General features: G+C 37.8%; 1 protein-coding gene across 5 annotated transcripts in view; it reads left to right on the top strand.

The window, feature by feature from the left end:
* The window catches only part of ank1a (ankyrin 1, erythrocytic a), a 145,700-nt gene that overhangs the window by 64,342 nt on the left and 58,127 nt on the right, over window positions 1-23,231 (top strand). For 4 of the 5 annotated variants that reach the window (XM_049470732.1, XM_049470734.1, XM_049470733.1 and 1 more), the window contains one exon: window positions 19,981-20,082. In XM_049470732.1, coding sequence (XP_049326689.1) covers window positions 19,981-20,082 — 102 coding nt within the window. Of the gene's footprint in view, window positions 1-13,271; window positions 13,434-19,980; window positions 20,083-23,231 lie in introns of those variants that run through there. The other variant, XM_007236176.4, reaches the window with a different exon arrangement.

The following is a 23,231-nucleotide window of genomic DNA, read 5'->3' as shown; positions in this document are numbered from 1 at the left end:
TGTCCACCAGGGCTCCTTCCATGTTTCATTATATTTAATATAATTGTTGTTTGCTTTTTTGTTGTCATTTTCACTCCTAAATATTCCAGGTTTTAAAATCTTACAATGTTTATATTTTTTGCAATAATTGTTAACACTGTGAAGGAGTTTATGGTAAAATGCACTCCAGCTGAGAGCTGTATTTTACTCTAGATGGGGTAAGTATTTTAACTCCCACAACAGTTCAGATTTAACTCCTAAACTCCTGAGTTAAAAGGCCCAGAAAAGAGTTACTTTACTCTGTTATAGAGTGTATTCAATGGTCACACATATCCACTCCAAATGAGTTGATATTAACTCTCAGGAAGCTTATTACAAAAAACAGAATTTGCTTTTATTGGCATGACTTGACTTTTTATAAATCTGTTTTTATTTAATATTACAGTTTTTTTTTGTAAATTCATGTTTAAAAAAATACAAAGGTAACACTTTTTTAAAGCAGTACAATAGAAATTACACTCCAGCTAAAGGAACACATTTTGAAACCTGAACATCTTGTCTTGGTTGATTAAATTTAGGCTCAAGTGGTCCAGCGGACTAAAGCACTGCCACTATGATCAGGAGATCGCTGGTTAGAATCCCATTCATGTAGCTTGCCATCAGCTGCCAGAGCCCTGAGAGAGCACAATTGGCCTTGCTCTCTCTGGGTGGGTAGTTGGGTAGTCTCTCTCCCCTCATCTCTCCAAAGGGTGATATTAATCAGCACAAGGCGTCTGTGAGCTGATGTATCAGAACCGAGTCGCTGCGCTTTCCTCGAGCATGCTGTGATGCTACTCGGCAATGCAGCATCAGTAGCAGTTCAAAAAAAGGAGGAGTCTGACTTCACACATATCAGAGGCCTTGTAAATTGGGGAGAAAATGGGATAAAATAAAAATTTGGTCTATCATATTTTTGATCTAGACATAAGAAATAAAATATCCTCTCACTAAAGTGTTTTATCTTTAATTTAGGCCTGTCCCAGTGCACTCAGCCGGGTCCCTCATCGTGTTCTTTGTTTTGAGTCAATCAGGACATGGAGAGTTTGAAAAGACTCTTCTATTTAGTCATTTGGGTGCATTGGGTTGAGGCAGAATCCCTCATCAGGTACAGAGTGAGGAGCAGTGGAGTAGGTGTAGGTCTCTGCCTGAGGAAATGAAAGTATGTCCATAATCTGCTCTGCTCTCTTTACAATCTTTCTCTTCTTCTTCTACAAGTAGAATGTAGACTTTTGCTGCTTTCTGTTTGAGATTGGTTTGTTCTTTAAACGCTCCTACAGCTCAGATTTCCTCAAGGGAAAGCTGGGAAAGCCTCACCAACCCTGAGTTTAGAATCCAAGAAGGCTGTCCCCATATCAGTCTTTTTGCACAACAGCCCAATACTGGAACTGATCCACTGATCTGCACTAAAACTTATTCAAACTGGTCCAAATAAAAAACCCTCATTATGTCTGGGCCAGCTCAAGATCTGTACCAGAGCCAGTGCTAAATCTGGCCCTAATCCTGTGCTTGTATATCCTATTAGAATTTGGGAAACTGATTGCCCTAAAAACATAAAAGTAAGAAAACTTAATAAACCTATTGGGTGTGTTCCCCACCACTAACTCACCATCAGTGTGTAGTCTTATCGATAAGGACTATATTCCCTTGGGCATTTATTTAATACACTGCCTGCCCCCCAAAAAAGTTGCCTCAAAAAAAAAGGTCACACAATCTAGTATTTGGTTGGAGCGCCTTTAGCTTTGATTGCAGCTCACATTTACTGTGGCATTCTTTCAATAAGCTTCTGCAATGTCACAAGATTTATTTCAGTCCAGTGTTGCATTCATTTTTCACCAAGATCTTGCAGCAGCATTGATGATGGTAGAGTCTGACCACTGCACAAAGCAGCTCTTCTCCATCCAGAACATCCCAAAGATTCTCAATGAGGTTAAGATCTGGAATCCATGTGTGAAAATGATGATCTCATGCTCCCTGAACTCTTTCACTATTCCAGCACCATCAATCCTGATATTGTTATCTTGGATTATGCCCGTATCTGGGAAGAAAAAATCCATTGATGGAATAATCTGGTCTATATTCAGTATATTCAGGTAGTCAGCTGACCTCATTCTTTCAGCACATACTGTTGCTGAACCTAGACCTGCAGACCAACTGCAGCATCAACCACACATCATTAGCTAACTTAAATCCAGGTGGAAACTATTTTTTGGTATTTTAGACAATGTATATAAAATATAAAAAAGGAGACATATTTATTGTTAGCTACTAAATATGACTAACTACTAGGGATGCTACTCTAACTCTGTGCTGAGAGTGAGGATCTTCACGTGACTTCAGCAGCACGCGCTCAGCAGCCCCTCCCCATGGCCATGTGGCCGAGTTGCTTGACTGCGGGGCTGCATTCAGGCCCCCAGCTTTTCCCTTCCAAAACGTGCTGCTGACGGATGAGAAGACCATTTGAGCGAAGCTGTCCATTCACTTCCATTCATTTCGGGGTGTTTTTGAACCAATAATAAATGTATTTCCAAGCCGTTTTCAATTATGACTCGGCCCATGTTCTTTTTTTACAAAGAACAGATTTTCTGTCATTTGATCCAAAAGATTAATAATCTGTTCATTGCTTTAGAAAATAACGTTTTTATACAACTATGGTAACAATGACGTGAAAAATACGCCCCAAAATACCGTGCTGTAATGTTTGGAGAAGTTGCTCGTTATAATTTAAAGGTACAGAGCCGATTGCTGTCGAACAGGGTCAAAGTAACCTCCTATTATGCAAATATAATACTAACAGTGATAATACATTGTAGATAGTAAGATAGTAGTAAATAGAAGTAAGATAGGCCATGAGAATTATAATGTATAGATAGAACTATAGTTTATATTACACATTTATTATTATCATTACAGAGTTTCTAAATGCTTGTTATACAGACAAACTATGACTATTCTTCAGTAAATCCATGGACTAATATTGGTTATCAGTAATTCTAGTCTATATCTGCTGTTCATTCAATAAAAGTTTTCTCACTGTGGAGTGAATATTTCTGTGCAGCTCCTATAAACAGTTCGGTTGTTTGAACGGCACGCGGAAGATTCGCGTCATGCTGGCGCCTGCGCAATCTCTCACTTTCCCAGTTAACGCCCCACGAGAAGCCGACCAGGAAGTGACACGATTGGCCTCACCTGGCTCCGTTGAAACAAGCGGGATGGCTTGGTCCAGTTAATATATACTGTCACCGTGTACAGCGGCAGAGCGTTCGTTTCTCTGTTAGCACGCGCACCGAAATATCGCGGTTCTTCCGGGTGTATCTTATCTTTATCAGTCTTATATCTTATATATATCTTTTTCAGTAAGTGTGAGTGGGAATTAATATGTTGAATAATTATAAATAATATAGATATAATATATTACATAATAATATAAATACAAATAGCTGAATTTTGAAGTGCAAGTTCAAAATAAAATTACATTCATATCATGAGGATCATATGAAATTAGCAAAGAGCCCTAAAGCTATTTGAGAAAGCAGTGATGATACGTTTTACACATTTTTTAAATGATTTTTTGTCAGAGTACGGTGTCAAAAAAAGGCATCAAACCCAATACATTTTAAAGTTAGATTAAATTTGGATTCCAGCATATCAACCTATGAAGTGTGAGAAGCTTCTGCACAAATGTTTCAAAGAATGAAAGAAGGTCAATGTGTCACAGTGTTAAATAATGAGTGCTGTTAATAATGTATCATCCAAATGTGTTATTACTGCATTAATACAGCAGCCTCAGATACTTCCCCTCCACTACTGACTCTTCACTCTGTGCAGGTGGATGATATAAGGCTGTGCAGATAGAGCTCTGCTTACAACTAGAAACTTCAGTTCTCAGCAGTTTTACATATATAGACACTGTCTATCTTATTATCATATAACTAGTTTTATACTCTACAGACGTCTGGTGCATAGTGAGCTCCACAGGCTTTCATGTAGAAAAATAAGGCAAACGTGTTTTTATGAATTAAATATGTAGGGAAGATTGTTGCACAAAATGATTAAACAGAACATGTTTATACCAGTTTACAAACCTGATCCCAGCAGGAGACTCCAGGTGTTTCATAGTTTAACATTAAATAGATTTTAATTTAAAAATCAAAGTATTGTGGTTGAAATAAATCTAAAGAGTTTATTGTACATTTAAAGAATAATAATTTAATTGTTTTGAAGATTGCAATTATTGATTGCTTGCCTCCATTGCTGCCACTTAGAATGTGAAAGCTGCAGTGGTTGGCCACGCCCCCACAACAGAAGCCTCATTAAAATCTTGTCAGGCCTAGCTAACACTTTTTGGCCAGTAGAGCGTTTCCTGAACTTTCTATTTATCATTCTTACAATGTTCAATCTGTCAAGTTTCCTGGATAGTTTTAAAATCATTTATTTATTTATTTATTTGTATTTAATTTATTATTTGTAAACGTTCTGGTAACATTGCTGCAACATCATTTGTTTGAACAGTGTTCTCAAGTCTCACGCTTTGAGCATGTGACACACGCACCTCAGCGAGTTTCAGCCAGAGTGTTTCCAATTCGAAAGTTCTGAAACACACGTCGGTGAACAACGGCAACCCCCCACCCTCCCCCACCCTTTTAACAACTGAAGAACAGCACGCATCCACCCCCACCTCACCACCGGCCTTCAGGAGAATATAGAAGAACATGACAAATGAAGAATATTTCCACCACAGTAGTGATGTTTACTGAGGGTGTGAAGCATGTGTGGTTCTCTCTGCTGCAGTTACAGCCTCTGCTCCTCTGGGGAGGATTTCAGTTAAATGTTGGAGTGTGAGCTGTGAGGATTTGACTGTATTCAGCCACAGGAGCATTAGTGGGATCACTTTCTGATATTGGATGGTCAGTACACTCCAGCTCATCCCAAAGATATGTGATACTTCTTCATCCCTTCAGGGAATACAGTTCAGCTGTTCCATATCTCTGTGCATTTTAATAAGAATTATTCAGGCGGTGTAATAAAATTATGTACAGTTTGCCTTTTTCAATTGAAATCAATTGTTTACTGCAAGGGACATTTGCAGAGCCAAACAATAGCTCTGAAAAAGGCGCTATGTATTAAAAAGAGCCTTAATATCTACATGAGCAAAATATGTGTATACAGTGTATAGTGTAATTAAGAAGGTAGAAGATGAATATAAAAGTGCAACAACTTGTATTGAATTTGTATTTAATTTGTATTTAATCTTATTCCCCCTAATCTCTCTATCACTAGTAATGGTTTTGGAATGCACTAGGGAGCTGTTAATTAGCATATATCTTCTCTGTGTACATGTGAAGTCAGACCTCCACCTCTTTAAACTGCCGACTAACATTACAAAAGAAGTGATGTTGGAAACAGCTCAGTCTGCCCACCCAAAGACAGCAAGGCCAATTGTGCTCTCTCAGACTCCGGTTGCTGATACCAAACAGCATGACCCAGGATGGTAAACAACAATTCTCACATCATAGCTAGTCTGTGTTAGTCTGCTGGACTAATCAGAGGCCACTAACTTTCACAATTTAAATAGCTTGTTAGGTCAACAATTTTTAGTCATTGTTAGTAAAGGTAACAACTGCATAGCACTCTCAAAATGAAAATATTTGATTCAGACAAATCAGAAGAAGGCTATAAGGAGTTTTTTAAGGTAGCTGTTTCTGCAATTTGTAATATTAAAAGGGCCAGTTAAAGGGAACAGTGAAGATAAATTTGACTTTTGTAAGAATTCGTTAAGAGACACACCACAATATGTTTAGAGAAAGTAGGAAGAATCTTATGATAAATGCATATAATGGAAACAACATCTTTTAAACGGTTTAATACCTGCATTAATGAGATGTTAAACCTTTCACTGGTTGTCAACAATTCCTGAAGCCTACATCAGACCATCAGTAAAAAAAATGAAGATGAAGGTATTGATGTCCACTACAGCAGGGTAATGATCTTAATCCACAGTGGTCTACAAAGAGAGAGGCAAGCTGAAGGATTTATCAAGGCCCTTACTGTCTTTAACCGACAATCTGTGGATAAATCTCAAAAGAGACAAGACAGCCTAAAAACATCACTGAGTTACTGCATTTCTAAGAAAGGATAGACCAAACCAAAATGTCCCAATTATCCCAATCCCAAATCACTGAGATAAGTGGACTCTTACTGATTACTGAGCATGTAGTGTCATATTTATCTTTATGCTTCAGATGGATCAGCAGGTAATCTTTTACACTATAAACTTTTCACAGTAACGTTAAAGCTGTGCCATATTAATCTGACAGCCATTAGTATTATTCAGCATACCAAACCCCCATTTAACTAAATGATAAACTGTGGCGCAGGCAGTATTCAGAGTGTTACTGGGTTGTGTGTTGCAGAGTTTTAAATGCTTTAGCCAAGATGAACTATGCTGTAGCAGCTAATTCAACTGGAAAATTACATTTGGAAATGACTCAGTGAATTTGCTGCCATGCTAACATAAAGTTTAATTACATGATAAAAAACAACAACCTGTATAAAATAACAGTGTGACCTTTCACAAATTTACAAAATTAATCTCTCTTGATTCTCAATAGCAAACATTGGGGCTGTTTCCCAAATAGGGATTAAGCTTAGTCTACGCAGCATTTAAGACTACGCAGCATTTTCCATTGAAAGGAAAATGTAGATTATGAATAGGATTAATCCCCATCTGGGAAACTGAGACTGTAAATCAGAAGGGCAGTTAGATTAGCATGTCTAGTTCTCATTGCAGTGTTTTGTTAATATTGTTCCGTATAATACAGTCATATGAAAAAGTTTGTGCACCCCTATTAATCTTAATCATTTTTAGGTCTAAATATTTCAGTTTGATATATCTAATAACTGATGGACACAGTAATATTTCAGGATTGAAATGAGGTTTATTGTACTAACAGAAAATGTGCAATATGCATTAAACCAAAATTTGACCGGTGCAAAAGTATGGGCACCCTTATCATTTTATTGATTTGAATACTCCTAACTACTTTTTACTGACTTACTGAAGCACAACATTGGTTTGGTAACCTCATTGAGCTTTGAACTTCATAGCCAGGTGTATCCAATCATGAGAAAAGGTATTTAAGGTGGACAAGTTGTTCTCCTATTTGAATCTCCTCTGAAGAGCGGCATCATGGGCTCATCAAAACAACTCTCAAATGATCTAAAAACAAAGATTGTTCAACATAGTTGTTCAGGGGAAGGATACAAAAAGTTGTCTCAGAGATTTAACCTGTCAGTTTCCACTGTGAGGAACATAGTAAGGAAATGGAAGAGCACAGGGACAGTTCTTGTTAAGCCCAGAAGTGGCAGGACAAGAAAAATATCAGAAAGGCAGAGAAGAAGAATGACAGAAGAAAACAGAAATGCTTTATGATAATCTACATATCTCTGTAAAAGCGGGCTAAATACCCATTACATTTTGTTAGCATTATCACATATTAAAATACTGATACATTTTTAAAACCTAAAGCACTAAAATATTATATTGCATTTTTACTCCTTTACCAAATCTAGCAAACCTAATAAACCCTATATAAGAGATAATGGAGAAAATTATAAACACATTATTTGCATTTCCTTATGGGTGTCACCATGAGAAGTCTGTTGCCTGTTGTGCTTCCCAGAAGCTGTATAAATCCACCCTGAAATGAACAGATTAAGGAATCTATATTTGCTCTAGACAAAGACAAGACCTGACAGTGGAGTAGTGGACAGCCATCACTGCAGCTCCTTGCTCAAAGAAAGCAGCAGTAGCAGGACCATTCCAGGCCTGGGTATCAAACCTACAGCCTGATGCTCTAACCACTGAGCCACCACTGCTCCACTGGAACTTTATGTGCAGTTTTACCAGTCATTTAAAAGGAACCTAATCCAATCACTGAGACATAAATAAAGTTATTTAGGGTGATTAAGAATGATGGTGCATTAAATCCATTAAATTTCACTTTTAATGACTTCCACTGTCTTACAATTAATTCCCTCATAAAAAAACCAAATCAGCTGTTGTCTCAAGAGCTTTATTAGTTTAATCAGGTGTGCTTAAAATAATTTACTAAGCACTGAGGGTCTCCATACACATCTACGACCAAAAGCCCCAGAAACTGGACGCTGTATGGTCATGAGGAATAGGTTAAGATTCTGTTATTTGACAGAGTGCTGTGAGAAGCTGGTGCCTGACTGTGCATCCTAGTTGCAGCAGGTCATTACAGCAAAAGGGTCTGTAGTAAGTGAGAAAACAGATATATCAGATTAGCACATTTGCTCTCTTCCCTTTCATCCAAGGCCATTTGCATAAAGATAAGAGTGTAGAGGGAGAATAACACCCCAGACCGTCTCTATGGTTGCTTATTTGCCAGAAACTTCCCTATGGCTGGAATTTGATTAGAGGGAAGGAGGGGTGATGGCGGGTGTCACTGTTGCAGCAGACCTCACGTGGCTGGCCCACACCACTGCTGTACTGCTGCATATACTGCACTACACAGAACAGCCACCAGGAGGCGCTCTAAAATACCAGTTATCTGCTGCATGATAAGTAAGCTCTTGTTTTTAAAGGCTGAGAATCATGCAGTGGACAACAGTGTGCTGTAGATACTGCAGATACTACAACTGTACTGCATACTCCATACTACCCTGCACTGTGAATCCATACTTCAGTACAGTGGATATATGAAATACTCTGTACTGTGCTTTACAGACAATATTTATTCAATCACTGGGAATGGCTAATAGCTAGTCTTCAATATTGTCTTTAGCAATATTATTATATTTGTAGGAAGATGAACCTTTCTGATCTCAAATATCAAAGTAAATTTATAGTTACGTAATAACATTTTGCACATATACAATGTGTCACAAAAGTGAGTACACCCCTCACATTTCTGCAAGTATATTTTTTTATGGGAAAACACTGACTTAATGACACTTTGACACATTGAAAACTAGTCTATTTGCATCTTATATAACCGTGTCTTTCCTCAGAATAACTCAGTATACAGCCATTAGTGTCCAAACCCCTGGCAACAAAAGTGAGACTACACCCCTTAGAAACTACACCCCTAAAGGTCCAAATTGAGCACTGCTTGTCATTTTCCCTCCAAAGTGTCATGTACAGCTCTCACACTCTCTCATACTGCTCACTGAACGTTCCAACATGGCACCTCATGGCAAAGGACTCTCTAAAGATCTTAAAAGAGGAATTGCGCTACATAAAGATGACCAAGGCTACAAGAAGATTGGCAACACCCAGAAACTGAGCTGCAGCACAGTGCCCAAGATTATCCAGCGTTTTAAAAGAGCAGGGTTCACTCAGAACAGACCTCGCGTTTGTCGTCCAAAGAAGCGGCGTGCATGTGCTCAGCCTCACGTCTTTAAAAGATAGGTGTAGGAGTGCTGTCAGAATTGCTACAGACCATACGCCACACACTACATCAAATGGGTCTGCATTACTATCATCCCAGAAGGAGGCCTCTTCTAAAGTCTGTACACAATATAACAGTTTGCTGAAGACAAAGGACTTGGATTACTGTAACCATGTCCTATTGTCTGATGAGACAAAGATACATTTGTTTGGTTCAGATGGTCTCTAGCATGTGTGGGGCCCATAAGGTGAGGAGTACAAAGATAAGTGTGTCATGCCTACAGTCAAGCACGGTGATGGTAATGCCATGATCTGGGTCTGCATGAGTGCAGCAGGTGTTGAGGAGTTAAATTTCATTGAGGGAGACATGAACTCCAATATGTACTGTGAAATACTGAAGCAGAGCATGAACCCCTCCCTCTGGAAACTGGAAGTTGAAGGAGCGCAAAGTCTCATGTCGTCATGGAGGAGTGGAAAAGCATTCCAGTGGAACCTGAGAAGCTCTGGTAAACTCCATGCCCAGGAGAGTTAAGGCAGTGATGGAAAATAATGGTGGCCACACAAAATATTGACACTTCAAGAACTTTCACTAAGGGGTGTAGTCTCACTTTTGTTGCCGGTTGTTTAGACAAGGCTGTATATTGAGTTATTTTGAGAGAAGATATTTCATTCTGTCAAAGTGTCATTTTATCAATGTTGTCCCATGAAAATATATATTTTAATATCTGCAGAAATGTAAGGGGGGGGGGGGGGACTCACCTTTGTGATACACTGTATTTATAATTATTACCGAACAGATTTAGGGGCTGAAGATTTGGGGATTACTGTAAGGTGAAAATTGTAAAGTATCCAGTATAATTACTAGACTCACAGATAAAACATGTTGGTTTCATTCTGGCACACTGTGAGCTCGCTGAGGAAGACCTAAGGGTCAATACATCAGTGTTTTATTTGTTAATCTATTAATAAATATACTGAATGTTATACCAGTTCTGATTTCTCCTCCCTGTTACAGCTGGACTGTCTTTATTGTCAGACAGTAATTGAAGAGGCTAGGACTTACCATATTCATGAGACCTGATAACCAAAAAATAATTATTGTATAATTCATGTATTTTCACATATTCTTATTTGTATTACTCATATTTGTTAAGATGTATAGAATAATAGATAATGCATTCAAGCATATGAACTTATTACTTATTGATATGTGATTATCATAATGTCATTACAGTGGTATAACAATATTTGGGCACCCCTGATTTTCCTTTATAAATCATTGGTTGTTTGGATCAGCAATTTCAGTTAAATATGTAATATAGCAGATGAACAGAAACCATCAAACCTGACTGAACTGAAAATGTTCTGTAAGGAAGAATGATCCAAAATACCTTCACCCAGAAGCCTGACTCTCATTGGAAGCTGTAGGAAGCGTTTAGAGGTTGTTATTTCTGCAAAAGGAGGATGTACTAAATATTGATGTATTTTTTTTTTGTTAGGGTGCCCAAATTTATGCACCTGCTTAATTTAGTTTAAAGAATTACTGCACACTTTCTGTAAAATCCTTTAAACTTCTCAAAAACCACTGTGTTCATCTGCTATATGATATATTATATATATAACTATATCATATATTTATATAACTAAAATTGCTGATCGAACATCCAATGATTTATAAAGGACAACCATACCACTGTTACCAATATTACAAATCGGATGAACAGTTCTGTACACACAGAAGTGTTGAGCGCTGGTGTGAATTAATGGTGTTGGAAAATTTAAAGGCAATGCAGTGTTACTTATTCACAAGAAATCTGCAGCTTAGAGTTTAGAGGTTTAAATACATCCATAATGAAAATGAATGTGATGGTAATAGGATTTATTTTTGAACTGGCAAACTTATACATGCTTGATCAAAGAAACATATATACAAATCGTGACTTATTAAATTAGTGTTCCAATGAAGAAAAACCAAGGTCAGGTTTCAAGACCAAGGATTCCTTGAACTCCTGTTGTGATCAAGGACAAAGACAACCACATTCACCATTAAACACAGCTGGAATTTAGACTCCCTGCTATCAGTATCCCTGTATCACTGATCCACCACCAACTCATGATTGACTAGAACCGGTTGCATTTCTGGAGTGTTTTTAAACCTCTGTGACAGAAAATTGAAATAATTAACCGTCAGATATCCAATCAAAATTCTGACAGGAACACTTCTGTTAGTTCAGTGTTAACGTGAGAAAAAAATACTGTTAATGGTAAAGTCAATGGCTTTGTATTAAGATGTAGCTTGGTAAGATATATTTAATCAAATTTGTGGTGCGTTTTGACTCTGAACTGATTTAAATAATTAGGAAAGTCATGATTGTCATGACATTTATGTATTCATTTTTGAACTCTTCTCGAGCTTTGTACAAGTGATTTAAAAAACACATGCAGGCTAGCTTACTAGCTGTTGTGTGTTTTTGTCTCTTAGCCTACATTCTTCACCAGAATAGTGGCACATTACACCTCCGCCCCCTTTTGGCACTTTGGACCAAAACATTGGGCGGTAATGCAGCATGTCTGGAGTCTCAAAAGCATGTAGCAGAATGAGGCTTGGCATGTTTCAGAAAGAGCATCAGCTACACTTTTCTGCTGGTAAAGAATGTGCACATCCACAGTGTTTCAGACTGGGGAGGAAACTCACAGCTCTGTTTCTGACTAATAAATAAAGGGTGTTAAGTGGCCGAAATATAGCACATGTTTATTATTTAAGTATTCACACAAAGCATTGCACTTATACCTACTGTATTTATTTAAAAAAGACTAAAATGTGTCAAATTTGAAAGGCAGATTGTCAGTTATACACTAAAAAATGATTGAAGATGATTTCTATCAATATTAAAACATATCCAAAGGGAAATGCAAGATTCCGGTTGAGGTGGTTTATGATTGGCTGTGTCTCCACAGTTAAAAGCAATGGCCATTCCCAAAGACTTTTTACTGTCATTCCATGACCTTCATTCATCATGACTGCTTCTGACGCTCGCCGCCTGAAATGTCTCTCTCTGTTTGATTTCTTCATGGATACACTTTCATTCTTCCCACAATCCGGCCTGACTGATCCGCACTCCTCCACTGCGTTCCTTCTCCTCTCATCTAAAGCACGTTTATTTGGGCACATGCCTTTGGCAGGGATGTGCTTTTCCCAGCGTTGGCCTGGAGAGGAGAGAGTGAGGGGCCTTTTCAGGCGGGGAGTGCTGGAGCTTTTATTAAAAGAGGCTGGGCCCCCCCCCTCACACACACACACACACACTGCTGAAACACACCCTCCCTCCCTATCCTCGTCTGGGCCATTGTCATCAGGCTTGGTATGACTGAAGCCCCCTCCAAAACCCTCCCCGCTGTGAGCTTTGTCACTGTAAGTCCCAGTGCAGACTGAAAGCGTGCAGAACCCTCAGAAAGAGCACACACACACACACAAACTACTTTCTCTTTTTTCCCACAGACACTTTCTCCACGGCATTCAAAGCAGGTCCTTTGCTTGTCAGAATGCATATAGAAGGGCTGTGGAGATTTTGGGAGACACTAGGGAATAGGCTCCAGAGCGAGAGAAAAAAGGAGGAGAGACAGTGAGAAAGAGTGAGAGAGCAAGAAAAGGATCGAGATGAGAATGGAAAGAAGGCGACGCTAGCCGTTATCACAATTTGGGCGAAAAATGTGTTTGTGTTGATACCCACAGCATTCCACTGGAGATAAACTCCTTGGCCTCATCACCCTCAGCCCCACCCACCTACCCCCTTACAAGTGCTGCTTACTCAAGTGTGTGTGTGTGTGTGTGTGTGTGTGTGTGTGTGTGTGTGTACTGGGGGGACCATCAGCCCAGTACCCAGTCTCCTGCACCCAAATAGTCAGTGTATCACAGCAACGGTGTAAGAAAGAAGCCAAGAGCCAGAAATCGAGAGGTGCAGGAGGCAGGTGAACAGGCATGCCGTCCAAGATGGTTACTTGGGGAGTGAGTAGAATGTTTCCTTTTTTCCGTTTGAACTAAGTTACAACTTGTTTGGTTTATGTTTAATAAGCATTAGTTCATCTGGCAGACAACTAACAGCTCAGGCCAAACATACAGCTGTTACAACTTATTACAACAGATTTTACAACTATAACATCTTCAATTCAACATGTGCACCGCTGTGCATTCACATCACTTTTTTTTATTGTTATAGGATATTGACATATTTACCTTTAATCTGCCTAGAACACGTCATTTGAAGGCATTTTTAACGTTCAGAATGTTATATTTACAACAATGCTTTAGAGAATCAAAAAAAAGAATAATCTAATATAGGAAAAGAAACATTCATTCATAATTGAATTTAATCTCTGGGTGTTTTCCTATGTACGATACTGTGCAAACTTCCAAATACATACTATACACTATGCTAAGTTGTCATTTTAGAGAAATTCTGTTTTACTTTGATTATTATACGATTATATTTGATTTAGGTTATGGAATATAGCGTTTCCTTTATAATTACACTTTTACAAAGACAGTTTTTTAATTAAGTGAAGTGAGGTAAATGGGCTTTTGTTAAGTGCAGTGTATACTAAATAAGCACAAAAGAAGTGTAGCTGTCTGTGGCCTGTGAACAGCACACATTACACAGGTTAGCATATTTGTGCTTTAAATGCTTCTGGGTTGCTGTGGAAAGAGACTGAAGCTCTGAAGCTCCTTTATAAATGCAGAATGATTCTCACCATGATAAGGGTAAAGAGTATAAGGAGACTAAATTGATCCAGGTCAGTTAGCAAGGCCTGTAGAAATTCTGATCATATATTCTCCCTTAAATAAACTGAATTATTCCATCATTCATTTTTTTTTTTTGGACAATCATTTAATATTCTTACACATGCGAAGGATTTATTTATCTTAAACAAAAATGTGTTTTTAAAACCCTAGTTTTACCCTCCTGTTATGTCACAAACCACATTGAGCCCTTTTAAAGTAAAAAAAATAGTTACAAGTATTTTTTTCAGTATGAAACTTCTTCTGCTTGCTTTAATTACTGTAATCCACATATAATATGAAAATGGTTTAACTCACATATGTGCAACCACCCCCTGCAAAAACTAAAACAAAATTTCTGTTATGTTTCCATGTTATCTAAAACTATTGAGTTTTATATGTAATAAAGTAGTGAAACAACTGAACTTGTTTTTTTTAAAATAAAAAACAAGTGAATTATCCTAATTGAACCATTAGATGTTAGAGGTAAGGAACACCATTGCTGTTCCTGACAAATGAACATAACAGGAGGGTTAAAACTACACACATAAAACACTTGAGATAACACTTTGGTAAAATCAGAACATAAACCTTAAAAAATGAATTAAAATGTAAATGTTTGTTGTATAAAGTTACACATATTTGTAAGCTTCAACCAAAAACAGTCCTCAAGTGTGAAGTGATTTATGGAATAGAGCTAAAAATATACTACTACTAATTACTATTATTAAGATAATTATTATTAGGGTATTAATGGTTCATTTATTATGTACTTATATTCGGACAGACAGTTTGTAAGATTTCTTTCAAGATTATGTTAAATGTAATTTTAAGTGATGCATTGTTTCTTACTGAGGACTCTTTATATAAATAAAAAAAACTTTAAATACAGTTTTTGTATTAGCTTGTCTGTAACTAAACTGACTAGCTGAGAGATGTAAGCAATCTGCCGCCACACACAAATAAGATAGCAGCATCTGCAGGGTGGTGCTGCAGCCTTCCCAGACACTACAGACACTCTAAAAATGGTCTAAAGGCTAAAGATTAAATATCGAGACTAGTTTCCTCGCAGATCTTCTAGTAAGCGCGCTGCTTGCTCTTTGTTGTTGCACATTTGCAGGGTCTTGCGTACATGTTGCAAACGGTATAGTGGATTTAAGTAGACAGGTCTGCTCTGCAGAGCTCCACCCAGTGAGAGAGGAGATGGAAATGAGTGGGGAAGAGTGGACTCGGAGACAGGCCTGCAGGAGAGGGAGGGGCTGAGAATTCATTTTTATTGCAGTTAGTACAAAATACATAGATGCACTCCAGGTTCATGCAAGAGAACCCCAGAGACTGTCTACAGTACTGATACACTGAGACCAGGGCAAGAGTGCTGGAGTTCCAGTATTAATTCATTCAGTCCGAATAGATGTATATGGATCCATGCTATTTTCACAAACAGGAACAGATATGTGTCTTATGTGTCTTATGTGTCTTATGTGCTTTCCATTTAGATATAACAGAACGTGTTTAAGAACCTTATGTTCTTTTATCTATCTATCTATCTATCTATCTATCTATCTATCTATCTATCTATCTATCTATCTATCTATCTATCTATCTATCTATCTATCTATCTATCTATCTATCTATCTATCCATCTATTTATCTATCTATCTACGCAGGTATAAACTCTATGCACATTTCACACAGGCATGCCCTCAGACACACACAGACCACAGCGCTCACACTTACACAGATACACACACTCTCACCACACACACACACACACTGCAGTGTACCTCCTCGGTGATGATGTCATCCTGTCTGCCGCAGCACTGGTGCACTGAGAGATGGGAGGGGAGAGAGAGAGTGACAGAGAGAGAGAGAGAGAGAGAGAAAGGGGGAAAAGAAAGAGAGAGAGGAAGGAGTGAACATGCCAGAGTACGAGGGATTAGTAGAGTAATATGCTCTGTAGAGGAGGATTGTGAGAGCACTTAGTAAGAAGGTTAAGACGAGAGGCAAAGATTAACAGAATTTCCTTAAATCTGTTTTATTTTTAGAGCATTAAAAAGTCATGATCTTATACACAGAAACCAGTCTTACCACTCAGGGTGTTTATATATGTATATGTATATGTATATATATATATATATATTTTTTTATAAGACACATATTCACTTTTCAAGTGTAGTATTTCATAGCATAGATTTTCACTGTCTAGATCCAATTGTTTTTAACAATCTAGTCCACCTTGATAGTAATGCATTTTATATTAGTAGCTATGAGCAAACTGAGTGAGTTTTATGGTGGTCTAGCCCTGAAAGGTTGGGGTGGGGGGTGTCTGAGTTAGATTTATTTTAGTATTGAGGCTGGTATATTGTTAAAGGCATTATTATTATTATTATTATTATTATTATTATTATTATTATTATTATAGTAGTAGTAATAGTAATATTATTGTTTTTTATATATATCCCTCAAAAGTAATCAAACAAAATGGCATGAAGTTCAGCTTTTAAAATTTGAGGAATATGTTAATTTAGAAATAATAAGATGAACGATTCTGAATTGACTTTAAATCTTTAGGAGACTCTCCTAGTGCACTGGATATGTGCAGAAATTGTATGCACAAGAAGGTGTGGTCTACTAGAGAGTCGATGCAGCCTTATCTTCTGCAGCCACACACCCTCACCCTGACGTAAATAAACCCAACATGCCTTAAAACCCATGCAAAACATGTTATTCTGTGTTTAACTTCAAACTGTTGGACTTTTAAGACATTTAAGATGATGGGTTTTGTATACTGTAATAAATCAAGTCTAATTCGTCCATAGTTATTTGGTTAATTGCTTACGGAGAATTTGATTTTGTAGTTTATTTTTTTATATTTGTTCTTTTTCTACATGGTCTAGCAGTTAGCAATCATTAAGTGTCACTATGCAAGATCTTGCTTCGTTGCCGTTTGTGTGTGTGCACATGCTAAGTGTGCTTGTGTATTGTCATCATGTTTTATCTTTTTAAATCTCTAATTGCTTAAAATACATGTTGCAGCATTATATTATGTGTATAGCAGCAACTATTTCAGACATTATACAGAGAAAGAGTGAATAAATGTGTAAAAATTGTTTATAAATGTACTAATTGCCTAAAATATTAGTCTCTGAAGCAGCTGAAGGTTTTTCCAGTATAAAAGTGTAAAAAGTGGGTGGAACAGAAAATGCAATGGGGTGTAAAACATTAGAAGTGGTTTTACAGTTTACTGAACACAGTGGACTGGTGCTCTTCAGCTGTGTTAAAGTGAAGTTATCTGTATTGGCCTTGTTAAGTGTGAATGTGAATATTCACTATCCGGATGCAGTTTGTTCTCTACACTACTGTATAGTTGTAGATTGGATCAATTTAGGATCAGTGTACCTTACACATGAACCTGAAAACTGTGGTTTTATGTCTATTTCAGTTCCACTGTGTGATCTTTCACTGCTCTTTAGAAGTAACCAGATTTTCATTAAATCTACAATAATACAATAAAATTACAATAATATTGTATATTGGGACAAAATATCAACCAAAAAAAAAAATTATCGTGAGTGACCTACTTGTAGTAAACACAGCTTTACTTGTTGGAGTCTATATATCACACTCAGATCAGGCCTTAGAGACTCCAGATTTCACTAATCCAGGTTAGAAAAGGGCAGGTGAGAGTACAATTGCATAATTAGAAATGGTCGTGGTGTGAAATTGAAATAAGCTAAAATAATCAGGCTGGTTTGTATCGAGATTAATTCGTATTTACATAATCCTGAGGTCTGAGGGCTCAGGGGCTTCAGACAGGATCTCCAGAGCAGGGCAGCTGATCTGCCGCTGATACAGTGCTCACGCCCATTATTCTGCACATTCATGCATATTCCAATAGAGCACACAGTGCTGGTGACAAGAGCCCCCACACACACACAAAGCCAGGGTCTTAGCTCTTCTCTTTGATCTGTAGAATGTAAGTGTGTGTGTGTGTGTGTGCGGTGTTTGTTGCTGTAGGGAGTGCATGGCAAACGTTCACTTCCTCAAGCCTACAGAAGTCCTTAAATCTGTCCGAGGGAAACCTCTCCACAAGATTTGCTGCTTCAGGCTCCTCTTTAATCCACTCTCTCACCCTATTCTCTCTCTCTCTCCCCCTATCTCTCTCTCTCCCTCTCTCTCTCTCTCCCTCTCTCTCTCTCTCTTTTTGCTGGGTCTGGCTCTGGTGCAGGCCTGCTTATGTTCCTATTCACCCGCTGATGTCAAACTGTAGAGAGAGATTTAAAAAAAAACAGAAGTTAAATGTTTAATATTTCTGCTCAGTTTAATGCTTTAGGATTATACAAGGCCATTCAGAGTGCTTTGGTGGTTTAGTTTTAAACTGTAGTGGGGATGGGAAACAGACAGATATTAGACACGTTATTGCCTGATGCCTGAGACATGTTCAAAAATTGATTTGAATAGGTTTTGAATAGGGATTCATTGAAATGATCATTTATAACAGAAATCAAACAAAACTAAACAAGTGGCTAAAGATCATTAATAAAATATCCTAAATGTATTTTGGCATGCTTTTCTAAATGTAAAAATGATACACAACACAATGAAATTAGGCACAACATTGTTTGCTATAAATTATTTGTATTTTTTACTTGCTGTTTTTAGTTGATTAACTCGGGTTGCTAAATATTGAATGCATCCCTAGTTTCATTAGAAAAAAAAAACAAATCACTCTGAATGACTCTTTACATGTCAACAGTGAAACACTGGTGGACTTTCTCCTTTAGAAGGTGGATTGACTTTTTAATATTGTCCATTGGATCCACACAAGACAGGTGATCATGTGAATGAAATGGGAAAAACAGTAAATTGATATATCTGTATTAGGGAAATTAACATGTACACATTCTGTTATTTTATATAATGTTTTTCTGTGCAGTTTAACTTCCAAGGTGTTTTTTGTACCAATGACCCATTTAAACAGGTCCTGACCAGCTGAGCCCACAGTTCCACCTACTAATGTCCTTTTTCTTTCAGAATGCAGAGTGTGGTGTGATACCATTATTATTGTGCCTGATTTAAAAAAAAAACTTTGATTGGTTCAAATAATGTATATATATATACTTGCTTAACTTATAGTGATCATCTGAAATGCATTATGTGTTATAATCACGTTTACCAAAAACTATGCTGTTGCTACGAGTCAGTGTGGGATACGCTGGAGATACTGTAAGTAGCACCCAGACCTTTCCAGTGTGGTATTGTTTGTTTACTGGCTGTAACATCTTTAATTTATGTGATTTTCTGTGTGGTGTCTTCGCCATAGTCTTTCAGAAAAGCATCAAGTCGTTCTGAAAGCATCCTGTGTTGTGTTGGTGCACCGCTGTCATGTTTAACACGCCGTCCTGATGTGATAAATGGAGATGATCACATGTCTTAACTGCGGTGTTCTATTCTAATTTATTATTCATTTTGGTTACTGTTTGTTTGTTTCTTTTTGTTTGGTTATTTTTATGTCTTATTTTTTGATTTGTTGTATTTTTTGTGAACACTAGATGTTATGTATTGGGACACCACATTTTAAATGTTCTACCACAGAATATGTCAAATTTCTGTATATGGATTGTCCATATAAATTATCTGTGTGTGTGTGTGAGAGAAAGAGAGAGAGAGAGAGAGAGAGAGAGTAGAATGTGATCCCTTAATTATCACATTAGATATGTAAGTAATCTCACTCTCTCTCCCGCTGCCTGTCTGTATGTCTTTATTTGTGTCTCAGGCTGATGCTGCCACCAGTTTCCTACGTGCTGCCCGGTCAGGTAACCTGGACAAGGCTCTGGACCACATCAAAAATGGCATAGACATCAACACAGCCAATCAGGTGAGAGCCACACAGCCATCCTACTGATTGGGTGTTTGAATTGGGTTTATTTAATGTTCTATATGATTCCTATGATATTCATAATTTCCTCATCATAATAATGATAACATACAGCTTACAAATAATTAAGAGAGCACTTCAGTTTCTGAATCAGTTTCTGAGATTTTGCTGTTTATAGGTTTATGTTTGAGTAAAATGAACATTGTTGGTTTATTCTAAATGGCTGAAATAACAAGAAAGATGCAGATCTTATATTGGTGGATTAACCCTGTTTTTTAGTCACAGTTTTCATGCATCTTGGCATCATGTTCTCCTCCACCAGTCTTACACACTGCTTTTGGATAACTTTATGCTGCTTTACTCCTGGTGCAAAAATTCAAGCAGTTCAGTTTGGTGGTTTGATGGTTTGTGATCATCCATCTTCCTCTTGATTATATTCCAGAGGTTTTTAATTTGGTAAAATCAAAGAAACTCATCATTTTCATGTGGTCTCTTACGTTTTTTTTGAGCTGTATAATTATATTTCTTATTCGTATAAAAAAAACACAACTCAACTTTCAGTATTATTGCAGTTCACATGTATTATGATATTTAGTTCTCAGATGTATAATACTTCCCACCAGTCACTGGTTTCTCAGGTTTATAATATTCCTCAGCTCCAGATATGTCTCCATAGTGCTGCACATTCTCACTCTACCTGCTGCTAAATATTTCAGTGTGCTGCACGGCTGAGAGTGCGGTAGTGGAATACTGAAATCCTGATCCTGAAACCAGTGAATTAAAGACCTGAGGAATGCAGCGGCGTAAATCAGCGCTGAGTCACAGGCATGTGAATGGATATGACTGTTACTGCCAAGACATAAAGCCTCTCTGATATTCAAGCTCCGTTTTGCAAATGGGATATCCAGCGCTGGCCAGGTCTGAGTCATCTGAGTCACACTCACTTTCACTCAGCCATCTTTCTCTACTGCTCTGGAGCTCCGGAGGAAACTCACACCGCTGTTCCTCTCACAGGCTGTTTGAGGTGGAGTCAGACTTACAGCAGACGATATCTGCGGTTTAAAGATCGGTGCGTTTTTAATAAACAAGCACTTGTGGGCAGATCCTGCAGTGCAGTGGCCGAGTGCTGATCGTGTTCAGCATTAAAACCATTTGTTCAGTTAGTGCTAATCTTAGCCTTGAACACTATACTGTATATACACTATACAGACACCACACATACAGAGGCTTATGGGATGGAATTGTCTGATGTATTGTACGGCAACTTGGCTAAATCTTGACAGTTACACTAGAGTTTTATACTGCTTTACTCTGGTATTGTTAGAATATAATTATATAATTGTTAATAATAATTGGTCTGTATAATGGCCATAAAGAAACGTATTCTATGTCTGACCCTTCATCGCCCATAGCCCTGTATGTTTCCATGTAGCCATATTCATATTTTCTATTATAATTCCTATTCTGTGATGTCACTTCAAGTTGGTTCATGGCCCCAAACTAGTTGGACTGATGGCCCTTTCCTGTCAATGTCTGTGGCTCTCGGCCAAATACAGTACCGAAAACTCTCTGCAATAAGTCTGAGCATTAGCCCTTAGCCTTAAGCTTTTTGGTATGAACACGCTGATTCCTCTGGTGTAAGCAGTCAGCTGCTGAACAGGGAGTTTCCCCCCTTTTGCATCATCAGGAGCCCCTTGAAACTGGAGTGTGATAACATGAAGAGTGGGTGTGAGGCTGTGAGGGTATGTTTTATCACTGCTGTCCAGATATGCACCATCACTGAGACGTGCCAGGGGAAACGAGGGTGTGTGTGTGTGAGTGTGAGAGAGAGAGGGATGCAATGCTGGAGATGTGCACAATGCACCTTAATGTACAGTAGACTTTGCAATAGCGGAGAAGTGCTATTCATTATAACAATTTCTAATAGAGCTGATAAGACTGACTAATTAATTAAACAACAATTAAATTGACTTCAGACAGTTATATAGGAACTGGTGGGGCATTGTGTGCTTACATTGTCCAAGGGAAGATGTGTGTGTGTGTGTGTGTGTGTGTGTGTGTGTGTGTGTGTGCCTCTTCTTTACTGTAACGTGTAAGTCTCTTTGGTGGGTCAGCACAAATCTGAAGAGCTTAGAAGCTGGGCTGAAAATGTACAGTAAAGTCATTAATCACGTGCTTAAGCTGTACAGTGAGCTGCACAGCCTGACAGCTCCATGACTGACAGCCCACACGGCTCTCTGAACGCAGCCTGGACCACTAAACCCATTAACATAGCAGCAATATCCTGATAAACACTAAGAGATCATTATTTATCTTTAATGAAATAATAATATGACAGTAAATTCAAAACAATGCTGGTTATCAAGATTTCACCTGCAGTAATGTTCTTTGATTAACTGGTCACTTCAGCATTATGAATATGAATCATGCGGAAGATTAAGTGATATGCCATGTGCTCCACTATGCAGCATTTACAGTAGACTGCATCAGTATGCAGCTCACAGATTATAGCAGCACATGTGCTCAATGCAGCACCAGTTATTGGATTATTAGTCTATCAAACAATCAGCTGTGCAACCACTCAGAACTGCAGGTACAATGAGAGTTGCCCAATTATTGAAGACTAATTATAATAAACTCACAGAACATGTATGAACAGTATATCAACAAAAAACAGATTTACACATAATATATAGAATCTAATGAAATACAGTCAAAGTATGAAATTAGAGGTAGTTATTAACAGAAAGGAATGATGATGGTAATAATCGTAGGTTTGATAACATGATCTAATGTTGTTAAAATAGTCATTGTGTTCTACCAAAATAACTCCTGCTCTCTAGAGACCCCTACTGGTTTCATGTATCCACTACAGCTGCTGAAAGTCAGGGGTGTGCACCGCAGCCTACTGTGTCACTAAAGATAATGAGATTAGTGTTTAGTGAGTTTAGTGTTACGGCAGGCCAATATAGCACACATCACACGCTATATTTTTCAGTAACATAAATTGTACATTTATCATGGATTTTACTGATTTTATGGATTTCCTCATGCTCAGTTCTACAGTCTGGGAGCAATTTTTTCATGTGTAATATACAACATAGTCGATTATAAAACTTTCTCAATAGCAACAGAATAAAAAGATATGA

This window comes from Astyanax mexicanus, chromosome 22, assembly GCF_023375975.1.
Source record: "Astyanax mexicanus isolate ESR-SI-001 chromosome 22, AstMex3_surface, whole genome shotgun sequence".
NCBI classification, from domain to species: Eukaryota; Metazoa; Chordata; class Actinopteri; order Characiformes; family Acestrorhamphidae; genus Astyanax; species Astyanax mexicanus.
Note: the sequence above shows the minus strand (reverse complement) of the source record. Positions and strands in the feature narration are given on the sequence as shown.